Here is a 26183-nt window from a genome sequence, read left to right as displayed (position 1 = left end):
GCCTCGGAAACTGCTACCACACTCGTGGAGTTTGGACTTGGTCCTCCACACTCTGTCGGGACCGCCCTTTGAGACTTTGGCTACGGTCCCCCTCCGGTTACTTACCATGAAGACAACCTTCCTTCTTGCAATTACATCAGCCTGCAGGGTGAGTGAACTTGCAGCAATAATGGCGACACCGCCCTGCACAGTGTTCTCAAAGGAAGCGGTGATCTTACGATTACCCTAGCCTTCGTTCCAAAGGTCTCCTCAGAGTTCCACATTAACGAACCAATAGTGTTACCCTTGTTTTATCCTAAGCCTCACAACTCCAGCAAGGAGGCGCGGCTGCACTTACTCGATGTGAGGAGGGCGTTGGCCTTTTACATAGACAGGACTAAGCCCTCCTGGAAAACGGACAGACTCCTGGTGTCCCTCCACCCAGGTCGAAAGGGGAAGGCCTATCCTCACAAAAGATTTCAAACTATATCGTATCCTGCATAAGACTGTGTTATGAGCTTCGCAAGACTCCTCTGCTAGTTCCGCCCAGGGCTCACTCCACTAGAGCGATGGCGGCATCAACGGCCTTCTTCAAGGGAATCGTGCTAAGAGACATCTGCAGAGCGGCGACTTGGTCATCCTACGACACCTTTGCCAAGCACTATGCCATGCAGTGGGTGTTTGATGAGGATACACTCCTGTCGATGACAGTCCTTTCAAGGTCAAGCTGCACATAAATCGGGTACCCACCTCCTTTTTTGGGGTCACTGCTGGGTAGTCACCTACTGTGGAACACCCACAGGGACCACTAGAAGAAGAAAGAGAAGTTACTCACCTGTGTAGTAACGATGGTTCTTCGAGATGTGTCACCGTGGGTGCTCCACTAGCCACCCGTTCCTCCCCACTTCGGAGCTCTGTTTCATGTTTTTCAGAGGCATCTGGAGTGGTTGATCAGGAACTGGTGGGGACCGGATCGTGCACGTGACTGTAAACGCGCGAAGGACCAACGCGCATCAGCGCATGCGCGACCTGACGGAGACTGCTGGAAATTTCCGATCTGTGACGCCGGAGCAAGCCCAGCACCTACTGTGGAGCACCCACGGGGACACACCTCGAGGAACCATTGTTACTACACAGGTGAGTAACTTCTCTTTTTGAAGTTGCCGGGGTCCTTTCAAAAAGGAGCCCCGCATGGACGAGCTGCGCGGCGGCAAGCTGCATCAATTTCGAAGTGCTGCGGCTCCCGGCATTCTAATGAGGTGATGAATATGTATTTCAGCGCTTCATTAGTAAACTTCTAATGGCCATCTGCATGGCCATTTTGAAGTTTTGAGCTAGTGTAGACATAGCCGCTGTAATTTTGTGGTCAAATAACACTTCAACCTGTAAGCGATCATTTTAACCTCCTGGGATGTTCAATAATGGTTTTATTAGTAGCCATTCTTCTACAAAAGAATTTTATCACAAGATCTGAATTGGAATTTGTTTACAAATTTAACACCTCTAACCTTGGCCTAAATAGAGATCTTAACTGGCTTATCCATTAAAAAGACAATTTCCCCATCTTTGACATTCACAAGAATGAGACACATCCAACTTAATTTGCTTCATTAGCTGGTCCTACTATAAACCCTGGATTCTGTTTTTCCACTCCAAATCCATCTAATGAAGTGGGTTTTAGCCACAAAGGTACATAGTTAATATTCATAACTTCAGACACAAAAATGACAGATGCATACAAATAGCATAATCATATTCAGTAAATCATAACTTTTCTATTGTTACCTTACCGAACACACTTTCCATAAAATTTGCTGCAGTTATATAACAGTGGTAGCAATAATGATCTCCATGGTCAAGATTTTAGCCAGATAATGTCACAGTCATATCTGTCCACCACTCTTCAGAGTGCCATCCTTACTGCCAAAGATGTTGCCTCCCTATTGTAATGTTGTACACTAAAATATGACCATTGATATAACTACTGTTTATACAACTGAAGGAGCACAGGGGTGAGGCAGGTCTGTCTACCCTAAGCCTTGCCCTTTCTGCCCTTGAACCCACCCCTTCTGGGGTCATGGAGCCAGCTCCCCTCCCACCTTGCCATGAGGGCTGTGACAGCTGTTGGCACTGGTCATGTAACATGTTAATTGAACAGTTATCATTCTTGGAATGATATCACTGTGTGAGTGCTTCACTTTAGGTGAGTCCTCTCCCTGTGACTTGAGTCCAAAAATTACAATAGCAGTATCTGGCTGAGTTGTACATAGGCTCTCTCCATCTTGCTCCTGTCACAGCACTTGCTTAGTGCTTTTGCAGCCACCCTCACACTCAGTTTTTTCTCAACCACTCTTGGTTCAAGTCAGAGCTCCATCAGTGCTATCATTTGCTCTACCTCAGAATAACCTGTTCACAATTTTTATGAATCACAGTCTTGTTAGTACAGTTAAATTAGTTGGTTTAGACTGTCTATTTTTCTTCTCCTTGTATAAAGAAGAAGCTTCCGACCCATCACAGGATATTCCTTTTGAAAGGCAGGATCTTCTGAATTTAAACACATCTCCTGTTGTGAGGCAATTTCTATCACTGGCGGACACTCACCACGTGTCAGGTACCTGTGATAAACACAGGTACCACAAAAATGAAGTTGTTGCTATAATCTGAAGGCTCAAACAAAAAGGGAAGGGACTTAAAACTTAACTTTATTCTCATGGAGAAATTCCCTGTGCTGCCACAGACCCAGGAATGCAAACTTCTCAGGTGACCAATCACCGAAGGTGACTTCTGACAAAACCCCCTCTTCAGCTTCATGCATAACATGTTCAAAAGCCAGAGAGTGAACATTCATACACTGGACAGTCTCTGTGCCAAAGGATTAATGGACATACATGCGAAATCAGGAATTGGAATAAACACAAACCTACAGGGGAACACTTTTGTTAATGGATTTAAAAGAAGCCATACTTCTATAAAAGATCTTTAGCACAAGATTATAGAGGGAGACTTCAGAATTGGAGTTCATTTGTAAATCTGACACATTTTAAATTAGTCCTTAACAGTGATCTGAACTATCTTAAGCATTACAAGGGCAATTTCCACACCTTTGATAGTTGTAGGAATGGAACGCATCCTATTTAATTTGCTTCCTCACCTGCTCCTATTAGTGACAGGTAGTCCCCTTTCTCCCCTCCCCAATATACACCCTGCACTCTATTTGTGTACTACGGTCATCTGAAGAAGTGGGGATTTGTTCATCTTTGAGGTGCTGCAGAATTGCTTGTTATTTGCTAAACACTGTGAGTCATGGTATTAATAAAGATACTACTATAATATTATAATAAATCATGAATTTAATCTGAAACTGATAAAGCATCCTTTGTTCTTCTATGACTGCAGATATGTTAACAGGCTGTTTCACCTTAAATGGTCTCTACTTAAATGGTAACTATTTATTCTAAAGAGTTTGCTCCAGCTTGCAGTCAGCAGTGATACTCAGAGTACTACTAGAGAAGCTGTGACTTTCATCCACAGAAGCTTGCCAAGTAAAAGATATTACCTCACCACCCTTCTCTTTCTAATTTTAAATAAGAATTTTATTTTCAAATCCATTGTACAACTCACTGATGTTGAGATGCAAAGTTTCAGGATGTTCAGTAGAAAGTGGATGTAGCATTCTTTCAAACCCGTTTAACCAAGTATAGTGTAGCCTGGGGTTCAGCAATAATTTGTAATGTCTTATTGTTTATACTTTGGCTCATTATAGTTGTTGTTGTAACATAAGTTCACATTTAATTTTTTTAAATACAAATATCTGTTTTTGTTAGACTATGTTAGAAAGATACCTTTTGACTTATGCTTACAAAGGGCTGGGTGAAATTTCCATCAAAAGTTAAACAAGTGTTGAGATTTATTAGGAGTATTTTATGTGTTGCCACTTGATGGAAGACAGATATTGTTTATGGGAATGACAAATAAACAACCATGTATTTTCTGAAGGTGTGTGTACAGGTTGAACCTCTCTCATCCAGAACCATGGAGACTTAACTGTTACTGTCAGGGTTGCTTCTCCACTCTGACATTTTGGCTATGTCTACACTAGTCCCCCCCCTTTCGAAAGGGGGATGCTAATGAGACACTGTGGGATATGTTAATGAGGAGCTTCAATGAATATGCAGTGCCTTATTAGCATCATGGCAACCATGGCACTTAGAAAGTGCCACTTTCAATCATGCGCACTTCGTTTACATGGGGTCCTTTTCGGAAGGACCCCACACACTTTGAAATCCCCTTATTTCTTTTGGTTATAGGAATAAGGGGATTTCAAAATGTGCGGGGTCCTTTCGAAAAGGACCCCATGTAGATGAGCTGCGCACGATTGAAAGTGGAACTTTTGAAGTGCCGCAGCTGCTGTTGTGCTAATGAGGTGCTGCATATTCATTGAAGCTCCGCATTAGCATATCCTGAAGTATCTCATTAGCATCCCTCTTTCAAAGGGGGAGGGCGAGTGTAGACACAGCCTTTGAGTGCTGTGACAGACCGCTGCCTGGGGGCTACAGAATCCTACAAGAAGGCAGATATATGGGCTGGTGGGGGAATGCTTTCCTATTTCCCTATTAAGGCAGACAGCTGGGGGCCTCATTAACCAGTAGCCACAGCTGACTCTAGTCAGTAGTCATTGGACAGCTGAGGCCCTGCACTCCCTATAAAAGGTTCCCCCTACCTGGTTGCAAGGGGAAAGGTTTTGGAAGGCACACTGAGGAGCAGGAGCAGGATCAGGAACATATCACAGGGAGCGGTGGGTGAAGTGGCCCAGGGTGAGGTCGTCGCATTGGGCCAGGGGTGAAGGCCCCACCAGCAGCCCGTTGACCTCACAGGGACCCTGGGCCGGAGTCCAGGGTAGAGGGTGGGTCTGTACTCCCCCGACCCTTCCCCAGAGGGTTACTACATTGGAACAGGCATGGGCCTGCAAGGGGACTGGCTGTGTCCTCCCCAGTTGGGACTTGCCTATGATGAGGATGGCTCGCTAAGCGGAGACTCGTCCCTCTGGAAAGGCCTGGGCAGACACGGAGTCTCTGTGAGTCTCTGAGGCACAACAGAGGTGCTTCTTCGAGTGGTCCCCGTGGGTGCTGCACAATAGGTGTCGGGCTCGCCCGGCGCCGCAGATTGGAATTCTTCTAGCAGTTTCTATTGGATCGCGCATGCGCTAACGCGCGCCGCTCCCTTGCGTGCCCCCGGCCATCTGCACGATCCTGTCCCCGCCAGTTCCTTCTCAACCGCCATCGGCTGCAGACGGAATCCGCTCTGGCTAAAGCCAGAGACAGATAAGATAGTTGTTTTTTTACATGTAGTTCGTTTGTTTTGTCACTATTTAAAAAAAAAAAAAAAAAAAAGAAGAGAAAGTAAGAGAATATTAGACAGCAGAGAGAAGAGGAACGAAGGAGAGAGGGGCGGGCAAGAAGGCTGTTAAGCCGTCCGTTGCCCTGAAGGCCGTGAATGTTATTTTGGGTTAGAAAGCACTGATTAGTGGCTAAGTACCCTATTAACAGTAAAGACTCACCGCGATGGCTTCATTGGGGTTTAAGAAGTGTGAGTCATGCCGCGAGGCTATGCCGGCCTCTGATGGGCATAGTGAACGCATTCGCTGCCTGGGAGAGTCGCACGTTACCCAGAAGTGTTCCCACTGCACTAAGCTTACAGCCAGGGCCAGGAAAGACAGAGAGATGAGGCTCAAAATGATCTTGTTTGATAAGGCTCTCCAGCCTGAACCGCTGGAGAAGCCTCATGCAGAAGGGCCCTCTGGGTCGCATAAGAGGAAGGCAGCCTCTTTGACCCCCTCTGTGCAGAAGAGGAGGAAACTCTCCCTGGCTCAAACCTTGCCGGCGGGCCCAGTGGGCAGGATGAGTGGAACGCAGAGCCCCCAGCCGCGAGCTCATGAAAGCGGCAGTGCAGCAGCGCATGTGGCAGAGGCTGAGCCTCCAATTACACAACAGGTGGCACGGAAGGCGCCGTGAGCACCAGCGCGGCAAGTGCCGGAATCGGCAGCACTGACGCATGCGGCACCGGCTTCTGCGGCGCCGACGGCGCAGGGGCACCCGGCACAGAGCCTATCGGCGCTGGAGGAAGCTACCCACGTGGTACCGCCGCCGATGGTGCTGAGCACAGCGCCGACAATGGGGCCGAGATCCCTGGCACGGGAGGGGGCAGCACCCACCCCGCAGGGGAGGGGCAAGGCAAAAGCGAAAACTCGGCACCTTAGTCCATCTCCAGGCAGAGCCGCGCTACCCTTATCACCCAGCCCTGCCCCCCCCGAGATACACATGCCGCACCACTGGGCTGTAACTCCACCGGCTTATCTCGGGCCTCCCTCTCCATTCCTCCAACCAATTTTGCCGTGGCTCGGGCCACCTTCACCATTTTTGGGCATGGATCCCCTTGAGTGCTATCACAAACCGACTTCACCACTATCTATGTCGTCGCGGAGGTCCCGCTCTCCCAGACATCATGGGTACACTCCCCGATCGTGGTCCAGGTCTCCATCACCGGGCCCTTGCCGATGCTGCTATGGTCGTCCTCATCATGCTGAACACAGACACCGCAGGTCTAGATCCAGGGGCAGGTCCTCTCCTACTACTTGTCAATACTTCCGTGTACACTCTCGCTCTGGGATGGGAACACAGTTGTCCCGGGGGGAATTAGGTCCAGAATCCCGAGACTTCCCTTCACAGTCCTCCAGGGAGCAAGTATATCACCGAACTCGGGAGCCAGAGGATTTGGGGGAGGTTTACCCCAGCGGTTCCTCCTGATCCTCCCCAGATGAGGCCATGGCCCCCGGGGATGTCTCCCCTCCGGATGACCTTAAACAATTCCAGGAGCTGTTCAAAAGAGTAGCTTTCACGCAGGAGATTCAAATTGCAGAGGTGCAGGAGAAGCACCATAAACTCCTGAAAAATTTGAGACCCCCCGGCTTCATCTAAAATCGCTATCCCGCTGGACGAAGCCATTATGGAGTCAGCCATGAACATATGGCAGACTCTGGCCTCTATTCCACCTACGAACAAGAGAGCAGATAAGAAGTACTTCGTCCCAGCCAAGGGCATGGAGTTCCTCTTTAGTCACCAGCAACCCAATTCTTTGGTGGTCGAATTGTCTCAGCAGAGGTCGAAGACGTCTCAGTACAAATTGGGGGGGGGTCGGATAAAGATGGTAAGAAGCTAGAGCTGTTTGGCAGGAAGGTCTATTCCTCCTCTACCCTATTATTGAGAATGACAAATTACGCGGCACATCTATCAAACCATAACTTTGACAATTACTCTAGACTCACTCCCCTCATGGATTCACTCCCGGAGGACAAGAAGCCAGTGTTAAAGGTGATTGTCCAAGAGGGTTATGCGGCATCGCGGACGGGAGTCCGGATTGCCCTGGACGTGGCGGACACAGCAGCACGTTCAACAGCCGCAGCAGTGGTAATGCGTAGGGAATCCTGGCTGCAGACGTCTGGTATCCCCAGAGACCTACAGGCGAAGATCGTGGATCTTCCCTTTGATAAGCAAAAGCTGTTTGCGGACTCAACTAACTCGGTCCTCCACTCCAGCAAAGACTCGAGGGCCACACTTAGGACCTTGGGTATTTATACTCCCCCATACAAGAAAAAGAAATTTTATCCTCAGCAAAGACGCTATGCTTACCAACTACAGCGCGCTCAATATCAGCGAGGCTACGACCAAGGGCACCATCAACAGCAGCAGCAGTACAGGGCTCCCAGGCGACGTTCTCAACAAAGCCGTACACCCTCGGGACAGGCCCAGAGACAGCAAGTTTGACGGGTATGTCCGGGGCTGCACTATCAATACCATCGCTCAATGCCATTCTCATCTCATGTTCCATCATCTCCTCAAACCGTTCCACTCCCAATGGCAAAAGATCACCACAGACAAATGGGTGCTAGAAATTATAGCCACGGGTTACACGATCCCTTTCCAGTCACTTCCACCGACGAAGCCTCCTGCCCAGCCTCATCTCAGGGACGCTGCCCACGAGGCGAGGCTGAAGCAGGAGGTAGATCACCTCATGTTCATAGGCGCGGTGGAAAGAGTGCCGGAACAATTCCAAGGGAAAGGTTTTTATTCATGCTACTTCCTAACAGAGAAGAAAACAGGAGGCTGGAGGCCGATTTTGGATCTACGGGGCCTCAACCATTACTTGCGCAAGCAACGCTTTCGGATGATCACAGTTGCCTCCATACTTACGGCACTGGATGATGGAGACTGGTTTGCAGCCCTCGACTTACAAGATGCTTACTTTCATATAACAATCCACCTGGCACACAGACGCTTCCTCCACTTCACGGTCGGCGGGGAACATTTCCAGTACAGGGTTCTTCCATTCGGCCTGTCCTTGGCACCCAGAGTCTTTACCAAAACCCTGGCAGTGGTATCAGCCTACCTGCACAGACAGGGGGTGTTTATTTTCCCATATCTGGACGACTGCCTACTGAAAGGGGCCTCAAAGGCAGAGGTCCTATTCATGATACGCGTCACCGTGAACACGTTTACTTCGCTGGGCCTAGTTATCAACCTCGCAAAGTCAAAGACCGAATCCATGCAAGATATAGAGTTCATAGGGGCACGCGTAAACTCTATTACAGCAAGAGTATACTTGCCCAACGCCCGCTTCCGCGCCATCAACTCCCTGGTGCAAGTCATGACATACAGCCCCACAGTGCTGGTCCTAACATGTCTGCAACTGTTGGGGCACGTGGCGGCAGTGACGTTTGTGGTACAGAATGCCAGGTTACACATGCGAAGCCTGCAGCATTGGCTGGCGAGTGTTTACAAACCGGCATCCCACACTGTCCACAGGGTGGTGTCGCCCACAACAGAGGTGCGCAGATCCCTAGCGTGGTGGGAAAATCCCAAGAATCTGCTAGTGGGGGTGCCTTTCCACCAACCACAAATTTCTATTTTTCTTACTACTGACACCTCCCATATAGGATGGGGAGCGTACATTGGCAGCAAGGTGACGCAAGGGCTATGGTCCCCTGTGGAACAGACACTGCACATAAACATACTGGAGCTCAGAGCAGTGTTCAATGCGTGCCGACATTTTCGAGAATACCTGCATAGCAAAGTAGTCGGGATCAATACCGACAATACCTCCACTCTGTTCCACATCAATCAACAAGGAGGGGCACGATCCCGTGTGTTATGTGCGGAAGCAGTCCGATTGTGGAACTGGTGCATCACCAACAACATAACGTTGAAAGCCTCGTATTTGCCGGGTGCCCACAACATGAAGGCAGATCAGCTGAGCAGGCGCTTCGCACTCACGCACGAATGGCAGATCCGCTCCGACCTGCTACGGCGCATATTTCGTACATGGGGGTTTCCCCAAGTCAATTTGTTTGCCACCCAGTACAACAAGAAGTGTCCCCAGTACTGCTCCAGAGCAGGAATAGGGCAGGGGTACCTGGGGTACGCATTCATGATTTCATGGAAGGGCCCTCTACTCTACGTGTTTCCCCCCACAACGCTTATCCACAAGGTTCTGCAGTAAGCCAGAAGGGAGAGAGCTCGCATGATACTCATAGTCCCAACTGGGGACTGGCAACAATGGTTTCCCTTGCTTCTGCGCATGTCGGATTGTCCACCACTCCCCCTACCGGTGGCGCTGGACTTACTCACACAGGCTCAGGGGTCCATAGTGCACCTGCACCCTCAGGGACTGCGCCTACAAGCATGGTTAATCCATGGCTCAGTGCCTTAGAGAGCACGTGTACAGAGGGAGTACAACAAGTCCTGGAGTGTAGCCGAAGGACCTCCAACAGAAGGACTTATGAACAGAAATGGACTCGATTTACAGCCTGGTGTTCTGCCAAACAGTTAGCTCCCCTTGACGTTCCTATAACCGTAATACTAGAATACCTATTGAACCTCAAATGAGATGGGCTTTGTCTATCCTCGCTAAAGGTCCACATCGCTGCTATATCAGCTTTTCGGCATACAGAGGAAGGGCCCACTGTATTCGCCCACCCTATCGTCACAAGGTTCTTGAAGGGGCTGGTAAACCTGTACCCCCCTCGAAAACCGCTTCCGCCATCGTGGAGTTTGGACTTGGTGCTCAGCACGCTATCGGGACCACCCTTCGAACCATTAGCCACGGTACCCCTCTGACTCCTTACGTGAAAACAACCTTCCTCCTTGCGATTATGTCAGCCCGCAGGGTGAGCGAACTCGCAGCAGTGATGGCAACACCGCCCTGCACAGTATTCTCGAAGGAGGCGGTAACCTTACGGTTACACCCAGCCTTCGTTCCAAAAGTTTCCTCGGAGTTCCATCTTAATGAACCAATAGTTTTACCCTCGTTTTACCCGAAGCCTCACAGCTCCAGCAAGGAGGCGCGCCTACATCTCCTAGATGTGAGAGGGGCATTGGCCTTTTACATAGACAGAACTAAGTCCTTCTGGAAAATGGACAGGCTTCTGGCGTCTCTCGCTCCCAGGTCAAAAGGGGAAGGCCTCTCTTCACAGAGAATTTCAAAGCACGTTGTGTCCTGTATAAAAATGTGCTACGAGCTTCAAAAGACCCCTTTGCTGGCCCCGCCTAGGGCTCACTCCACCAGGGCAGTGGCGGCATCAACAGCCTTCTTCAAGGGCATCGCGTTAAAAGACATCTGTAGAGCGGCGACCTGGTCATCCTACGACACCTTCGCCAAGTATTACACCCTGCATCGGGTATTCGAGGAGGATACCCATCTGTCGACAGCAGTCCTCTCGGGGGCAAGCTGCACATAAATTGATTACCCACCTCCTTACTTGGGTTACTGCTGGGTAGTCACCTATTGTGGAGCACCCACGGGGACCACTCGAAGAAGAAAGAGAAGTTACTCACCTGTAGTAACGATGGTTCTTCGAGATGTGTCCCCGTGGGTGCTCCACCACCCGCCCATCCTCCCCGCTTTGGATCTCTGTCTGGTGTTTTTCAGGAGCATCCGAGGCGGTTGGTCAAGGAACTGGCGGGGACCGGATCGCGCACATGGCCGGGGGCATGCAAGGGAGCGGCGCGTGTCAGCGCATGCACGATCCAATAGAAACTGCTAGAAGAATTCTGATCTGCGGTGCTGGGCGAGCCCGACACCTATTGTGGAGCACCCACGGGGACACATCTCGAAGAACCATCGTTACTACAGGTGAGTAACTTCTCTAAACCGCCAGGAAGCGCAGGGACCCACCGGGGCTGACAAGGGACTTTGTCACAGTGCAGAAAGTGGGCCCCCCAAAAACTTAAAAAGTACCTTGCCTTTTAGAAGGTCAGCTTAAAAAAATCTCCCCAAGATCACAGATTCCCTGATCCTAGCGGGGTAGTCACCACCAGCACCCAAATGACAAAACTCCCCTTTGAACCCAAGAAGACACACTTAACCCTCCCTTAGGAGAGTACTTGGAATCAAAGAGCTTTAATCTGATAGCTGACCTTTCAATCTAAGGCATGAATATACATGGACCCTTCTCTAGGATGCAGGAATCAATTCATTGCCTTAAAAATAATTTATTCACAAAATGAGAGAAGACAATTCAAAACATTCTGGTTGCAGCACAGAGAATCAAGTCTCTGGGAGTCAGGTTAGAAGTTACAGAGTACAGAGGGAAGAATCAACAAGCCTGATAAAGTTCACACCAATATCAGAATAACCATAGCCTGATCGTGTCTAACTAAACATTTCCTTTTTATTTACATATCTATGTATTGATTATGGGATGGCCAGGAGATTTACTGGATTCATTCAAACATTTTTGGTCTCTCCTTGCTCCAGTTGCAGACCCAGACAAAGACCCCTCAGACTGAAACTGTTGTCAGTTTCGAAGAATTTCTCTTCCTCCCATTGGCTTATCTGACCACCCCCTACAGAGAGTTGCCTCTAAGGGTTAACTCTTTCCCTGCACTTATACATGACAAGTGCTGAATGAGACAGTTTGCTGGATCACAGGAGGTCAATATTGTCTAGCACATTACGAACACTTCCATTGCTTACTGGATCTTAGAAGACTTTTGGGGTAAATTACAGCCAAATAACAGCACAGAACACTGACAGCCAGGACTGGTGGCTGTAAAGAATCTTCATGGGATCACAGGAAACTTGGCCACACCTATGGTGAGTGGTCATCCAGCTAACTAAAATCATGCTAGATTACAGATGTTGCCAGATGAGTGTTTTGGATTAGAGAGGTTCAACCTGGGGTTGTCATTAAAATTGAGAGGAGTATATACATACATTGATGCTCTATCTGCACACTCCATTCAACACAAGACGTATGCCATGCAATTTGCAGTCAAATTTAAGTAGAATTGTTTGGCTGAAGGTACGTACAAACTTGTAACATTCTTTAGTACAATTTAGTACTAGTGAATACAAATCTACAGCTTTAATAGATTTGATTAATACTGTTTTCATGGAGTGTCAAACCAAGCCATTCTGTTGTCACTAAAAGAGTGTTTTTCATATTTTGCAAATAGTGTTTAGGTTGAAAATTAACTTTAATCTAAAAGTTTGTGGGACTTCACCATTTTGTTCTCATGAGTTCCTGATTTAAACTACAAATGTATACAGCTTTTTGATAAATAATATCATAAAATATCTTGCCCTCAGAATACAGATATTGTAACTGTTAGTGCAAACGATCTATCCTGTCATTTCAGGAATACCAAGAGTTGCTCAGTGCAAATTCCGACTTCCCTTGCGGTTAATTTGCTTCCCAGCTCAACCGTCAAAAACAGCAAACCACAAACTAACTATTGATACCAATAAACCTCCTGTCAGTCTTGTGAACCTTTTCCCAGGTAGGACTTTTGATGGTGACTGTCTGTAACATAAGAAATGTTAGGAATTCAGACTAGAATCTTTCATTATAAAGTAATGATAGGTTAATTATAAGATAATTGATAGATAATAAATACAAAGCTGGATATTTTGGTTGTCTTTAGTGTTTGAAGTTATGATATATATTATCAGGATATCAATGTAGGGGCTTTTAAAATTTCATTAAAATATTATAATAATTATTATGATTTACTGCATGGAAACCAAAATTTGCTTCATTTGTGACTGAGAAGTTGTTAAATTATGCAAAGTATGAATATTTTTCCTTTTATTTATATGCAATATACTTTATGTATTGATTTTTCAAATATATTTATGCTTCAGGTAAACCTATAAAGGCCCATCTTTCTGGAGTTTTATGTCTTCTGCTTTTGGGCATCAGTAGAGGACTAAAAGCTTTGAAAATTTTTCCCTGTTATGAGTTTGTTTACAGATTTTGTTTAAATAGTGTATTTCATGTTATAATTTTGGGATTCACATCCATATTATTTTATTAACCAAATTGGAAAAAAATGTAATAAGCAGAGTTCAAAAAGAGAAATGTACATAGAGCAAAATTTACAATTTGTCTGAAGTCCTTGAAACAATTTGTGTTGCTCGAGAGTAATAAATAATGACAGTATTTAATTAAAGCATATTTTTCAGAGTTGTGGTCAAAAAGGTGCATCAATTTTTGTGGCTTTAAATTTCTCTTGTTTTACAGTGGCAGAATAAGTAGCATAAGGAACACTGTTTCTCTTGTGATCTCTGAGGAAACTGTGGGTTATTTGGGTCCATTAACGGGGAAAAAAAGAAAAAAGGAGATACACATCTCTTAGAGCTGGAAGGGATCTCAGGAGGTCATTGAGTCCAGACACCTGTCCTCTTGCCAGGACTAAGCACCATCTTTTTTTTTTTTTTTTTTTTAAATCTATTTGCCCCAGATCCCTAAATGACCCCCTCAAGGACTCAGCTCGCAACCCTGGATTTAGCAGGCCAGTGCTCAAACCACTGAACTATCCCTCCCACCGATGTATATTGGCTATTGTGTCTCTTCTTCCTTCTGATTTTTTTTTATATAATGCTAATGGAATTATGTACATAGCCTTGATCCAGCCCTTTTAAAACCAGGTGTGCTTTACAGTGCACCAATAGCTCTGGTAGTAAAATTGCATAGTATCTAATTTTACAGGGCAACTAAGGAAAAATGACTATGTACTGAAGGGTAATAGTGAACTCAGAAAATCTAAAAGTCTTTTTCCAACAGTTGATACTACTGTAGGGTTCACGTGTGAAATTTCTGCAGAACTTTGGATAGTGGGCAATGTAGAATTGCATCTCTCCAGAGGGAGAATTCTGGAGGTACTGTCTCTTCTGGGACGTCACAGGATTTGCTGTAAACTATTTTAGGGACTGTTACAGACTGAAACCTACAGTACCCTGGTCATGTTCTCTGGGCTGGGACAGTGAGTGGAAGAATGGATCATGGCCATGCTTCATTTCTGCTCTTTTCTTCAAGGCAGCATTGACTAAGCAATTTCTGCACACAGGCATGGCTGCTGCTGTTTGCCTTTTTGTGGGTCCCTTCTTACGCAGCTCTCCCTCACATGTTACCCATGTAAGGACAATCTATATTTTAATGTGGCTCAGAAATTTGTTGCAATCTCTTATTGAGTTATAGCAATCTACGTATGTGTTTATTTTAAATATTCTCTTGTAGATTTTGCTGATCAGTCTGATGAAGATCAGGCAAATGTTCTGGGATTCCAGTTCTTAACTGGTTCTAGAATCACTCTTCTTGCTTCAAAAACCTCACGTGAGTAATATTAAAAATAATTTATAGATCAAGATAAGATTATGGGCTGGGCCATAAGCTGATGTGTGTTTACATATGTGTGTTGAGGTCAGTGGAGATATGCTGATTTCAGCCAGCTGAGGCTCTGGCCAACATGTTAGTTGCTGCTTGGGGAATTTTGCCAAGAAGTTCCGTTAGTGAGAATAGGAGGCCCCTAAGCAAATCTCCTGAACTGTCCAAATGTTAGAGAAGCAAGAAAATGCTGAAACTGAACAAAATCCTACTTTGCTGTTGCATGGTAGTTTCCTGAAAAGATGGAAAGGGTGCCAGAAAATTTGGGTTTAAGTTCCTGCATATAAATTTTTTAATACTTTCATCCCTCACTAACTGAGTACTTTACTTACGAGTAATCACTTAAACGAGGGACACATATGCTTACCTTTGTTGAGTAGACGAGTGAACTCCCCCCGCTAATATGAGCCTAACCCCCGCCCTGTGGCTCAAACCTGCTGTAGTCTGATCCCCTGGCTGGCCCTGTGGTCCCAACCCCCGCAGCCTGATCCCCCCACCCCCCATGGCCCCGTACACCCAACCTGCTGCAGCCTGACCCCCACCCTACTGGCTCCGCACACCCAACCCGCCGCAGCCTGACCTCCCCGCCAGCCCTGCACATGCAAACCACCACTGGCTGACCCCCTCCTGCCAGCCCTGCACACCCAACCTACAGCAGCCTGAACCCCACCCTCCTCATGGACCCAATCCACCACAGCCTTAACATTCCCCGTCCACTCCACGGACCCAATCTGTCATCAGGTTTTAACCCTCCCTCTTGCTCATGGCCCCAAACTGCTCCAGGTCTTTAATGCTCTTCCCTGTGCCCCTAAACCCATAGTTCACTTTCAAAAGCGGCACCACATGCTGCCACTCCTTCATTGAGTTAGGAGCCCTAGGAACCAATCAGAGACTTTTACGTGTAGTTTAATGGGAATTTAGTGTCCCTCTTACGAGTTTTCGCCTACAAGCAGAAAGTTGGGAACCAATTGTGCTCATATAGTGAGGGATGAGTGTATCACAGATCTTATTCAAGACTTGAAAAATCTCTGGGAGCTAGTGTGCATTTATCCAGCTACTTAGGTGCTTAAAATGCAGATAAGCATCTGGTAGGACTTACAAAACACCTAAGCACGATAGTTGTCTAATTCCACTTAACTTTCAATGACTCTTGACTGTCAGTGGGACTTAGACAAACACCTAAGCGTAAGAGGCACCTGCCAGGATTTTTATATGCCTAAATGCCATATTATTAAACTAAAATACTTGTCGTCCATTACTGCGCTCAAACTGGAGGATGTAGAATGGATGATATATGAACACAATCTTGATTTAATGTCAGACAGTAAATTTAATTTGTTGATCTTAAATATTTTTATCCAAATACAATAAGTGCCAGGGAACCACAGACTTACGGACGCATCATGGAAGGAAGTTGTCCTTAACTCTGAAAAGTTAGTAGTTGTGAACAAAATGCAGCTGTAGCTCCAGCAGCTCAAACTCTAGGCCAGGTTTCAGAGGTAGTGAGGCAGCTTTCTTACAAGAAGGTTCTTCCCCTGGTATGAACAAGTTTGTGTTCCTTTCCTGGCTGGGATGGAGGCATGAAAACAGGGTGTTCCCTCCCCCTAGATGAGGGTTGTTTTTATTTTTGAGTGCCATCTTCATTCCTCCCTGGGCTAGGGTGTGTGTGAAAATTGCACCTCTGGCTCACAGGAAAGCAATGCAGACCCCACTGCTGCTTCTGTTCTGGTTGCCTTGAGCTGGCAACAGGGGGTTACAGCTTTGCCTGCAAATCTCCGCATCTTTACTTCCTAGCTGTAAATTGATGTCCTTTACATGGAGGTAGCAGTAGGAATAGGAGCAAGCAGCCCAGATATACCTAAGTTGCAACACAGGCACAGTACAATATTTGCTTTTTTTTTCTTTTTGTTTCTGCTGCTGCCAAATAGTTACTTCTGGTTTCACATAGTATCCAGCTGTCCGTAACTGTGGTATTCATATCTTTGAGGTTCTACTGTAATCCAAATCACTAAGAAAAAACTGTTTTTAAAATCATATATTCAGGGTGGTGTGGTTTTTTTGGTTTTTTTTATAAATATCAGCGGTACTCTAAACTGTGAGAAAATATTTAGTACCTTTTTTTAACATCATCAAAACCATTACCAACTGGAAACATCTGGACAGTGGTTATGAAAGACCTTTCACAATATTGGTCACTTTACATTTATAGAGTTCATATTTGTTTGTATTAGGTTATATGTGCACTATTTGTGAGCTATGTCTTTATTGTTTGTTGACTTTTAATATTTGTTTAAGTTGACAGTAGAATTTAAACAGTTTGAAATAACTGGAACATTCAGTAATAGTTTCTAGGAACCGAAGAATTTAAAGAATATGTAAATAGTTTTACTTATAAACTAAGCTTTGAATCAGTTACTCAGTTCCTATTTTATAGAACTGTTGTATTAAACATTTCACACATACATATTGACTTACATGTGCTGGTGATCTGAGTGGCTGAACTTTAATCTGTTTTTTAACCTTTTTTATGGAGGACATAATTTTTCAGTCCTTCCACTTGAACCCACACATTTTCCCTCTCTGTTCTGATTTTGTTTATTCAGAAGATAGGAATGATGCTTACAGTCTTCATATAAACTTTCCCACACTGCCTTACTTGTTTCCTTGAGCTAACCTGTAAGGGTCATGGAAAATTTGAAAACATTTATTCTTACCCATAATCTGACTAGGAATTATTTTTCTTATGTTGTCTGGGAAGCCTTTTGAAAACAAATGAGGTGTTTCATTTCACTTTCCATGTAGTATGTATGGCTAATTTGTAATTCTCGTTGGGAGGGGTAGCTACAGAATATATCAAATCTTTGTTGGTAAGGTTGTATCTTGGAAAAAATCTTTAAGGTGCTTGAAACAGTTTGAAAAAATACTATACACAAGGAAAACCTACGTAGTGGTAATTTCATTCTCGGGGCTTTTATAAGCAAAGGCTATCAATAATCCAAACACATTTTAAATTATATTATATTATATTTAAATTATACTGTTTGGTAGAATTTCATGCTGTTAAAATGGGTTGTGTTTGTATGGTTATGTGTGCCCTGGAATATAGACTGAGGCTACGTCTACACTAGCACACTACATCAAAGTAGCCTATTTTGACGTAAAGACATCGAAATAAGCTATTTCGACGCGTATCGTCTACATGTCCTCCAGGACTGGTGCCGTCGACATTCAATGTTGAAGTAGCGACGGAGAATGTCGAAAGGAGCCTCCCTGGAAGGAAATGCAGAGCGTCCACACACACAAGCGCTCCCTGTTGAAATAAGGGGCCAGCAAAGCCCCAAGCCACTCCCAGCCACACTCGGCCTACACAGCATGAGATCCACAAAGCCGACAACCAGTTGCAGACCCCGTGCACGCAGCATGGACCCCCAGCAGCAGCAGCAGCAGCAGCAGCAGCAGCAGCAGCAGCAGCCAGAAGCCCTGGGCTAAGGGCTGCTATGCGCAGTGACCACAGAGCCCTGCAGGGGCTGGACAGAGTGTCTCTCAACCCCTCAGCTGATGGCCGCCATGGAGGACCCCGCTATTGGGAAGTAGCGGGACACGGATCATCTACACACGCCCTACTTCGACGTTCAAAGTCTTTGTACCCATTACGTTTATGGCTTGTTTGCTAAGGCTGTGAACAAGGATCACATTTTAAATTAGTGTACAGAATGTGGAGGAGAAAAAAAAGCATGTTCCTCAGATTAGGTGATCAAAATGAATCCTGGGGAGTGGAGTTTAGAATGTATGGTAAAATTCGGCTTGCCCTCTATGCCATAAGATTTTAAAGTGGGTTAGCAAACATATTTGAAAAATCAAACTTTTATATCCTAGTCTAGAAGAAGTGCTAATTGTTGATTGTTTTTTGTGATATGGGTTCTCATCTCCTATGCACCGGACTGAAATTCTTTTCAGATAAACTGCCATTAAGTTGGTAAAACTTTGTCACTCTCAAATCCATGGGATTTGAAAGAGTTGGTGACCCTTTGGAGTTGGCAAGGCCACCGTTGGAGTGGTGATGATTGAGATAAGTCCAGCCCCGACCTTGGACCCCCTGGGAAGTGGGCTACTGGGTAGGGGCAGGGGAACCCTGGTAATAAGGGGGCCAGGGGCGGGGAAGCCTCCCGGTCAGGTATTCGTGGACGTATCTCCCTTCCCCCCCGCAGGTCGTCTGAGCCATCAACAGGGTACTCCTGCCATTAGTCATGACCCTGGGGGACCTGCATGCTGCCCTTGCTGGGTTTGCAGAACTGGGCTTCTCCAGTGGTTTTGTGTCTTGGACACCAGATACAGGAGGGCTCATATGTTTCCCCCTGTGGGAGCTCCTGCTCAGTGGGCATCAAGATGCCCCCTGGCATCGTGGCTTACGCTGCATACCAGCTGCACCCGTGGCTCATGCAGTCCTATACCAGATGCACCACACCAGCCCAGGCCACCTTCAATGGTCGCCTCAACCATGCCAGGAGCCTGGTAGAGTGGGCATTTGGGAGGTTGAAGGAGAGGTTTCACAGCCTCCTCACCAGGTTGGATGTCAGCCTCCCAAATGTCCCCACGGTCGTTGCCACCTGCTGTGCCCTCCAAAACCTTGCAGCGAGTTGGCGGGAACCTTTTATCCAGGGCTGGGCTGTGAGCCCAGGGGCCAGATATGAACAGCCACCCGCTGCATTGTGCCGCAAGGCACAGAGGGAGGGGTGAGGGTCCAGGATGCCTTGTTCCAGGCCTTCACCCAGGGCCTGCCCTGACTCTCCCAGCCACACTCTGCACCACAGGCCCCTCCCCCCCACTTCCCCATCCCTCACACTCCCACTCTCAGCACTCCCCCACCAAGCACCAGGGGCGTGGGATTAGGGAGGGAACAAGAAACTTCACTACTGGGGAATAAACGTGTTTGGCAAAACAAAAGAGAACAACGTGTGAAACTATTTACAGTGCACGGGAGGGAATTGTCCACGGGACAGAGGCGGGGGGCTAAGTGGGGCAACTGAACTGGAAGAGAGGATAGGTGGGGGAAGGGTTAGTCACCTGGGGCGTTAGGGGCAAGGAGTCATGTTGGCCACAACTGTCCCTACTGCCCTGGGTCTGGTGCCTCCTGCAGGGCTGCAAAGGGGCTGGGACCATGGGGAGGTAGGGCTTGGGTGGGGGTGCTGTGGACTTGGCCTCTGCAGAGTGTTCAGGAGAGGCCATTGGAGCTGGGCCAGGTGCTTTCGCCTCGGCCAGCAGCCACTGAGCCAGCTCCAGGTGGGTGGACAGTGACAGGTCCTCCAGGAGGTGGGCGGCTGCTGGGAGGAGTGGGGACAGCTGTGGGCTGGGCTGGTGAGGGGCTGGGTGAGGTGGGTGGCCAAGGCCTGGGCCACAGCATCCAGGCTGCTGGCCAGCTCCACCCACAGCTCCCGCTCCATTGCCTGCCAGTCCCAGAGCACCCTGGTCATCTCCTGCTCAACAGCTTGGTTGGCAGACACCTTCTTGTCCCTCCAGTGGAGTATGTGGGAGGCCCTGTCGGGGGATGCAGGCTGAGGTGATGGGGCAGCGCCTCGGTCCCCTGTGGACCACTCCAGTGAGCTGCAGCACCTTCCCAGTGATGGACCTGTGTAGACAGAAGGGGATGGGGGATGGCCCGTTAGTGCTGGGTCCCAACCCTGGGGGCGGGGGCTGGGGCCCCCACTCCACTGTCTCCCTCCCTGCTGCCCGATGGCCCATGAGCCCTGGGGGATCCCAGGTGCCCAGAGGTTCTTGGTTGGTGAGAGCCCATGTTTCCTCCCCTTCACCTGTCCCCAGGTGTGTGGGCTGCAGGGCTGTTTGAGGGGAGGGGGGTGCTGTCCCCATCCTCATCCCTGTCAACATCCTGCTCATCCTGTATGTACCATCTGCAACCTCCCACAGCTCGGGCAAGGCTTGGCTGGAGGAGGCCTCGGCTTGGTGTCCCATAGGGGAGGGTAATGATGAGGGTCCAGTAGCTAGAGCTCTCATCATTGCCCTCAGTCTCAGTTGGCCAGTCCCCCTGCGGGGGGCTTATGGTACCTGAGGGGCCCGCCTTGTCCTCACTGTCTTCTGGGGGGAAGCGGTGGTGTCCATCAGATGCTCCAGGGTGACTGCCTCCCTCAGTCCCAGGAGCCTGTGCAGCTCCTGGTATTGAGGGATTGGCAGCATTGTGGGCCTTGGTGTAGGTCTGGTGGAGTCCTTAACTTTTATCTGGACGCTGCTGCCAGTCGGGGTGGCCTCAGGTGGCAAGGCCGCTTTCCAGCCACTCAAAGGCCTCTGTGTTCCTCTGCTGGTGCCAGTTCGCTGAAGGACCTCCTCCTTCCCCCACAGAGAGAGGAGGTCCTTCAGCTCATCCTATGTCCACGAGGGTCCCCTCCTGGCATGGCCCTTGCCCGGGCACTGTGTGCCCTCGGACTCCTCATCCGTGGCTCCCAGGGGGGTCCTGGTGTTACATCATGGTGGTCAGGTGATGCAGAGGCGGGCTGGTGCTTTGATCAGAGGCAGTCCAAGTGGGAGCTCGTGCTGTCCCTGCTTGTGGCACAGTCTCAGTTTCCTGTCTGGGGCTGCCGGGGAGCTGTTTCCTTTAATGTGGCCGGTAGGGACCATAGAGCCCTGCCTGGGCTGGCCAGGGTGCCTCCATCCTCCAGGGGAGGAGGGGCTCCTTGATGGACTCCTTACTTAGAAGTAAGGAGTGCAGTGTGTCTACACACACTTAACTTCTAAGTTAATCTTTGAAGTAAGCCACCACTCCATTCTCTGGAATGGAGTAGTGACTTCAAAATTAGCCTGCCTTACTTTCAGTATTCATTTTGAAGTAAGTGAAAGTGTGTGTAGACGCTCTGCATGCAACTTCGAAGTAGTGGCTTACGTCGAAGTTAACTTCGAAGTAAGTTTGTAGCGTAGATGCAGCCGCAGAAAAAATGACTAACTTGCCGACAATTAAAAATTAAACCATGTTTGTAGTTACCAGCAAAAATGGTTCTTGAAACTATTTTAGGAAAAAACTAGATTGGTGATTCCTCCCTGCCACTTTAAAGCCATTAATGTATTAGCTATACCAATAATAAATAAAAGAGGTTGTTGGTTTGGTCTGTAGCTTTCAAAGCTCATATCACTAAAGGAATGAAAGGAATCCTATGCTATATCCATAAGGCCTGGGCATTCACTTTGAGATTTAAAAAACAAAAAATGGACATTACATTGAATGTTCCTTTTAGCAGATGGAGTTGTTGTCTTTAATAGACGTGTTTTTATGTAAAACTTTTTTCTGTATCTTCATAAATGGAATTTGTCATTCACCCTCCACTGAAATGCATATTCTGGGAATTATGCCCATGTTAATGTCAAACAAGTTTGGATAACTAATCTTGGAAAATGTTTAATAAGCACACTAATGGTCTAAAAACTTCTGGTTCATTTGATTTTACTGTAAACTTTGCTAACATATAAAAAATTGATTTAAAAAAGCTCTATTTTTCTGCATTCAAAACCTCAGTGACTTTTTTCATTCCAGCTGCACTTATGTATTTCATTTCAGACCACGTACTGATGGATAAATAATGACAAGAAATATGGCAGTTGTTTAAAATATCTCTCTGGATAACCATTATTTTTAAAAAAATTATTATGGTTTTCAACATGTTCCTTCTTTATTTTACATTTAGTGTTGATTTGCTGTGCAAGAAATTGGAGAGAGAAGAGTTGCATCCAAATATGACGTAGAATCAGAAGCGTTGCTTCTTTCTGTCAGTTTTATGATGTTCAGTTATTAAAATATTATTTTAATTAGGTTTATTTGATATTAAGGGATGACAAGTGACCAATGCCAGTAACAGTTTCAAATTATATTTTTACATTAACCAGCATGATCACAGAACACATTTCCAGTTTTTTCTATACATTGATATAAGTCCCTTGCTACCTAAATTAACAAACTTGACGTTGGTATGTGCAACCATTCTTCATTAACAAAGCAACACAGTGTTTGTTAGGAGTTGCAGGCAAGAATGGTTTTCTGCTTAAAACTGTTGTGGTGGTGTAAATGTAATGTAAAATGTAATTATTCAGATAAAATAGCCATAATCATAAATATATTTTAAAAAATGAATGTTGTCAGGACTTAAATGAGATGGGTCCTGGTTATCACTGATATCGTGTCTTTGGTTGTATGATGCGACAGCAGTTTAGGTCACCAAAAGTGCTCAGGCTTAACATCCTACTTGATTTAATCATGATGATCTACAACCATTGAATTTAACATGAGGAATCTTCAGCTGGTAACTTCTCTTTAGTATAGGTTGAACTTCTCTTGTCCAGCACCCTATGGACCTGACCAGTGCCAAACGAGAGATCTCAACACTGTCCAGCAGCATTACCAACACTTTCCCTGCTTACTGGACTCTGAGAATATATTTATGGGTAAATTATGACTAAATACCAGCACAGAACACTGACAGCCAGGACTCATGGCTATAAATGCATCTTATGGGGCCATGGGAAACTTGACAACACCCATGCTAATTGGCCATCCAGCTAACTAAAATCCTGCTGGATTACAGACATTGATGGATTTGAGAGGTTCAACTTGTAGTAGGATTGTCAGGGCATAAATAAGCCAATATTGACCACATTGCAAGTTGTTTTTATTCTCCAGAGTTTCGTCTGGGTGACTATTGTAGATGGGTGATGGTGCTCCGAACGATTTACTTTTGAAGTAATTGTCATATGCTGGTAAAATGTCATTGTGTAGTGTTTATAAAGGTTGTAAATAAACCCAGGGCACTGTACTGAATATCAGATGAATAAACAAATAAGAGAAAGATGCCACCTATATCAGCACACTGCTTTTCAGTAAAATGAAAGTGGTTCTTGGGGAAGGAACTGGAAGATACGGCAAGGTTTGCATCTGCCCCACTTATGGAGGTAGTATATTCATCATTTATTCCTAACGTTCACATTCTTGGTGCACTATTAATTTTTTAGCTGTCATTCAACAATTATTTACTAATAATATCTAGGCAGGTCTTGATCTTTAATCTCAGTCTGTCCATAAGATTTTAATTGCTTCTTACAGATCTGGATTTTGAGCCATAATCCATGGTTTCATTAAAACTAAATTACTACAGTGATACTTGTTGCCTGACGTTTTCTGTGTAGAATTTAATTTGTTGGTTTTATCTATATCTCTGGACATACAGGTCTGAGAGAGCCAAATGTTTGCTTCTCTGGTTCTTGACTCATCCCATAACTCAGGCATCCTGAAGGCTACTTAATGCTTCAGTTACGTTAAGGGAGGTTCTAAAGGGATCACTGTGCTGGTCTCTTGTTATTTGAGTGTATTGAGCTTCAACTCTCATCCCAGCCCAGGAGAGCTGGTCATGTTTGGGTGGTAGGCATGAGCAATATAGAGCTAGGTATATTAGTTTTACACTACTACCCGTGGCTTCCTCAAACATTAGGGGAATCCCTGGCTCCCATGGCAGATTTCTATCCCCTTTGTGATCCATAATCTAGTCCTTAGTTCACAATAAGTAACATCCAACCAATAAATAATTTCATACTTCGCTCTTTGTATAAGAAAGTCATAATGTGAAGGTAAGTAGTCTGATACTGCTTTTGTGGAATTAAGACTATAACATGATTAAAACATTTCTTAATTTATGTACTTATTTGGATGAAATCACATTTTTGGGACTTAAAACTTTACATAGAATAACTGATCTGATTCAGGGCCTAGAAAGTTGGGAATCCCACTTCAAAATGTTACCATTAAGTGTGGAATAAACATGGATAAAATCAGAAGGCTAAGTAATTTAGATGAAATATCAAAAATTATTTAAACTGTACTGAAAATGTTTCTTACATGAAGAATTTTACTGAAGAGTTTGGAAGTATTTCACGACTTGGATTAATTCCTATATATGACATGACAATACAGTAAACTTTCATATCTAGTATTCAGTTATCTCGAACTCTCAGATAACCAGCATTTTAACCATTAGTACATTTTAGTTATGTTTTCTGTAAGTATGGGATAGTGAAAGTAAATACAGATTAATATAGCAACTACAGTAAAGTTTACAGTGTACAATACTACTGTTGTTGGTAAATAAAGTACTCTGCATACATTTTTTTTTAATATCTAATCTTGTTTTTCTTTAGTGTTGTGCATTGCGAGGTATACCTCTCCTTATTCAGAATATTTGAATGTCTGGCAACCTCCCAGTCCCATGGTTGCTATATATGAAAGAGTTTACTGTATATGAACTGGGGTATGCATGGCTTCACCTTTCTTTACTATGTTTTTGTTGCTTTTTTGTTTTTAAAGAGCGGTATAGAATCCAGAGTGAACAATTAGAAGACCTTTGGCTAATCACAAAAGAGCTCACATTTCGTCTTGAAGAACATTTCAAGAAGCAAAATAGCAAAGACTTCACATGTACCTTTTCTGGTTCAGTTCCTTTACAAGAATATTTTGAACTAATTGATCGCCATTTTGAGGTATATCTCGTAATATGTAAGCTGTTGATAGATATGTCATTACTCTCTTATAATCAGTTTTGCTCACTGATTCCTACCACAGTACTTCTTTTTTTCCCCCCCTAAGTGTTAACCAAGGCAGTCCTTCATTACCTTAATGATGGCCTTCTGATCCGGTGCATTAGAGTTTGCAGTGCACCTGTCATGAAGCTTGGCTTGTCTAGTGGGTTGAAATCAGGAATGTGAGATCAGGATGTCTTAGCTCTCATATGACTGCCTTTGAAGTGCTGGGCAAGTCATTTATTAATGTCTCAGTCTGTGTCCACATTTGTCTTTGCATGCTATCTCTGTTCTGGGCAACTGCACCTGTATTCCCATTCTTGGGTCCACCAAAGGGACTCATTCTAGGCTTCTGGCTCCTCAGCCATCATCTTTCTACTGGAGATGCCTATATGTCTCTCCCTCCAAATAGGGATTTTGCCTGGATCCACAGTTCTCTGCCTAGATTGTGATGTCCTCAGCAAACCAGATGGCCTAAAAGGCCAGTGCTAAGTTTTGCTTTCTCCTCAGAGGTTATAGACAGTGTGGTTGCCCACAGTTATATCTTATCAAACAGCTTTTTCTAAGCAAGCACATATGTTCTTATGGTGAAAACATTACAGGAAAAATATATTAAGAACAATACAAGAGTCTATGTGAAATCTAAAAAGCTTATCAGAGGTCACCCCGAGTTGGGCTCTGGTGGGTATCAGTTGTTCAAAATCCCCAGAGGGGTTTCCCCTTTGGTTACAAGTTCATAACTGTCTCTAATTTAGAGCCAGAATAACCATAAATAGTTTGGCTTGTATTTTATAAATTTGGCCCATTGATCTCTGTCTCATATAGCAGGTGTCCCATACCTAAGGGCATAACTTCAGAAGGCTTGGTTTTTTGCATAAACAAAAATGTTGCATTCACCTCCCCATAGACATTCTTCAGGAAAACC

General features: G+C 45.7%; 1 protein-coding gene across 9 annotated transcripts in view; it reads left to right on the top strand.

Annotated features, from left to right (window-relative positions):
* The window catches only part of BBS9 (Bardet-Biedl syndrome 9), a 547267-nt gene that overhangs the window by 146722 nt on the left and 374362 nt on the right, over positions 1-26183 (top strand). For all 9 annotated transcript variants that reach the window (XM_074988121.1, XM_074988123.1, XM_074988125.1 and 6 more), the window contains 3 exons: positions 12672-12812; positions 14552-14647; positions 25047-25219. In XM_074988121.1, the coding sequence (XP_074844222.1) occupies positions 12672-12812; positions 14552-14647; positions 25047-25219 (410 nt within the window). The remainder of the gene's footprint in view (positions 1-12671; positions 12813-14551; positions 14648-25046; positions 25220-26183) is intronic.

Source organism: Carettochelys insculpta, chromosome 2, assembly GCF_033958435.1.
Source record: "Carettochelys insculpta isolate YL-2023 chromosome 2, ASM3395843v1, whole genome shotgun sequence".
NCBI classification, from domain to species: Eukaryota; Metazoa; Chordata; order Testudines; family Carettochelyidae; genus Carettochelys; species Carettochelys insculpta.
Note: the sequence above shows the minus strand (reverse complement) of the source record. Positions and strands in the feature narration are given on the sequence as shown.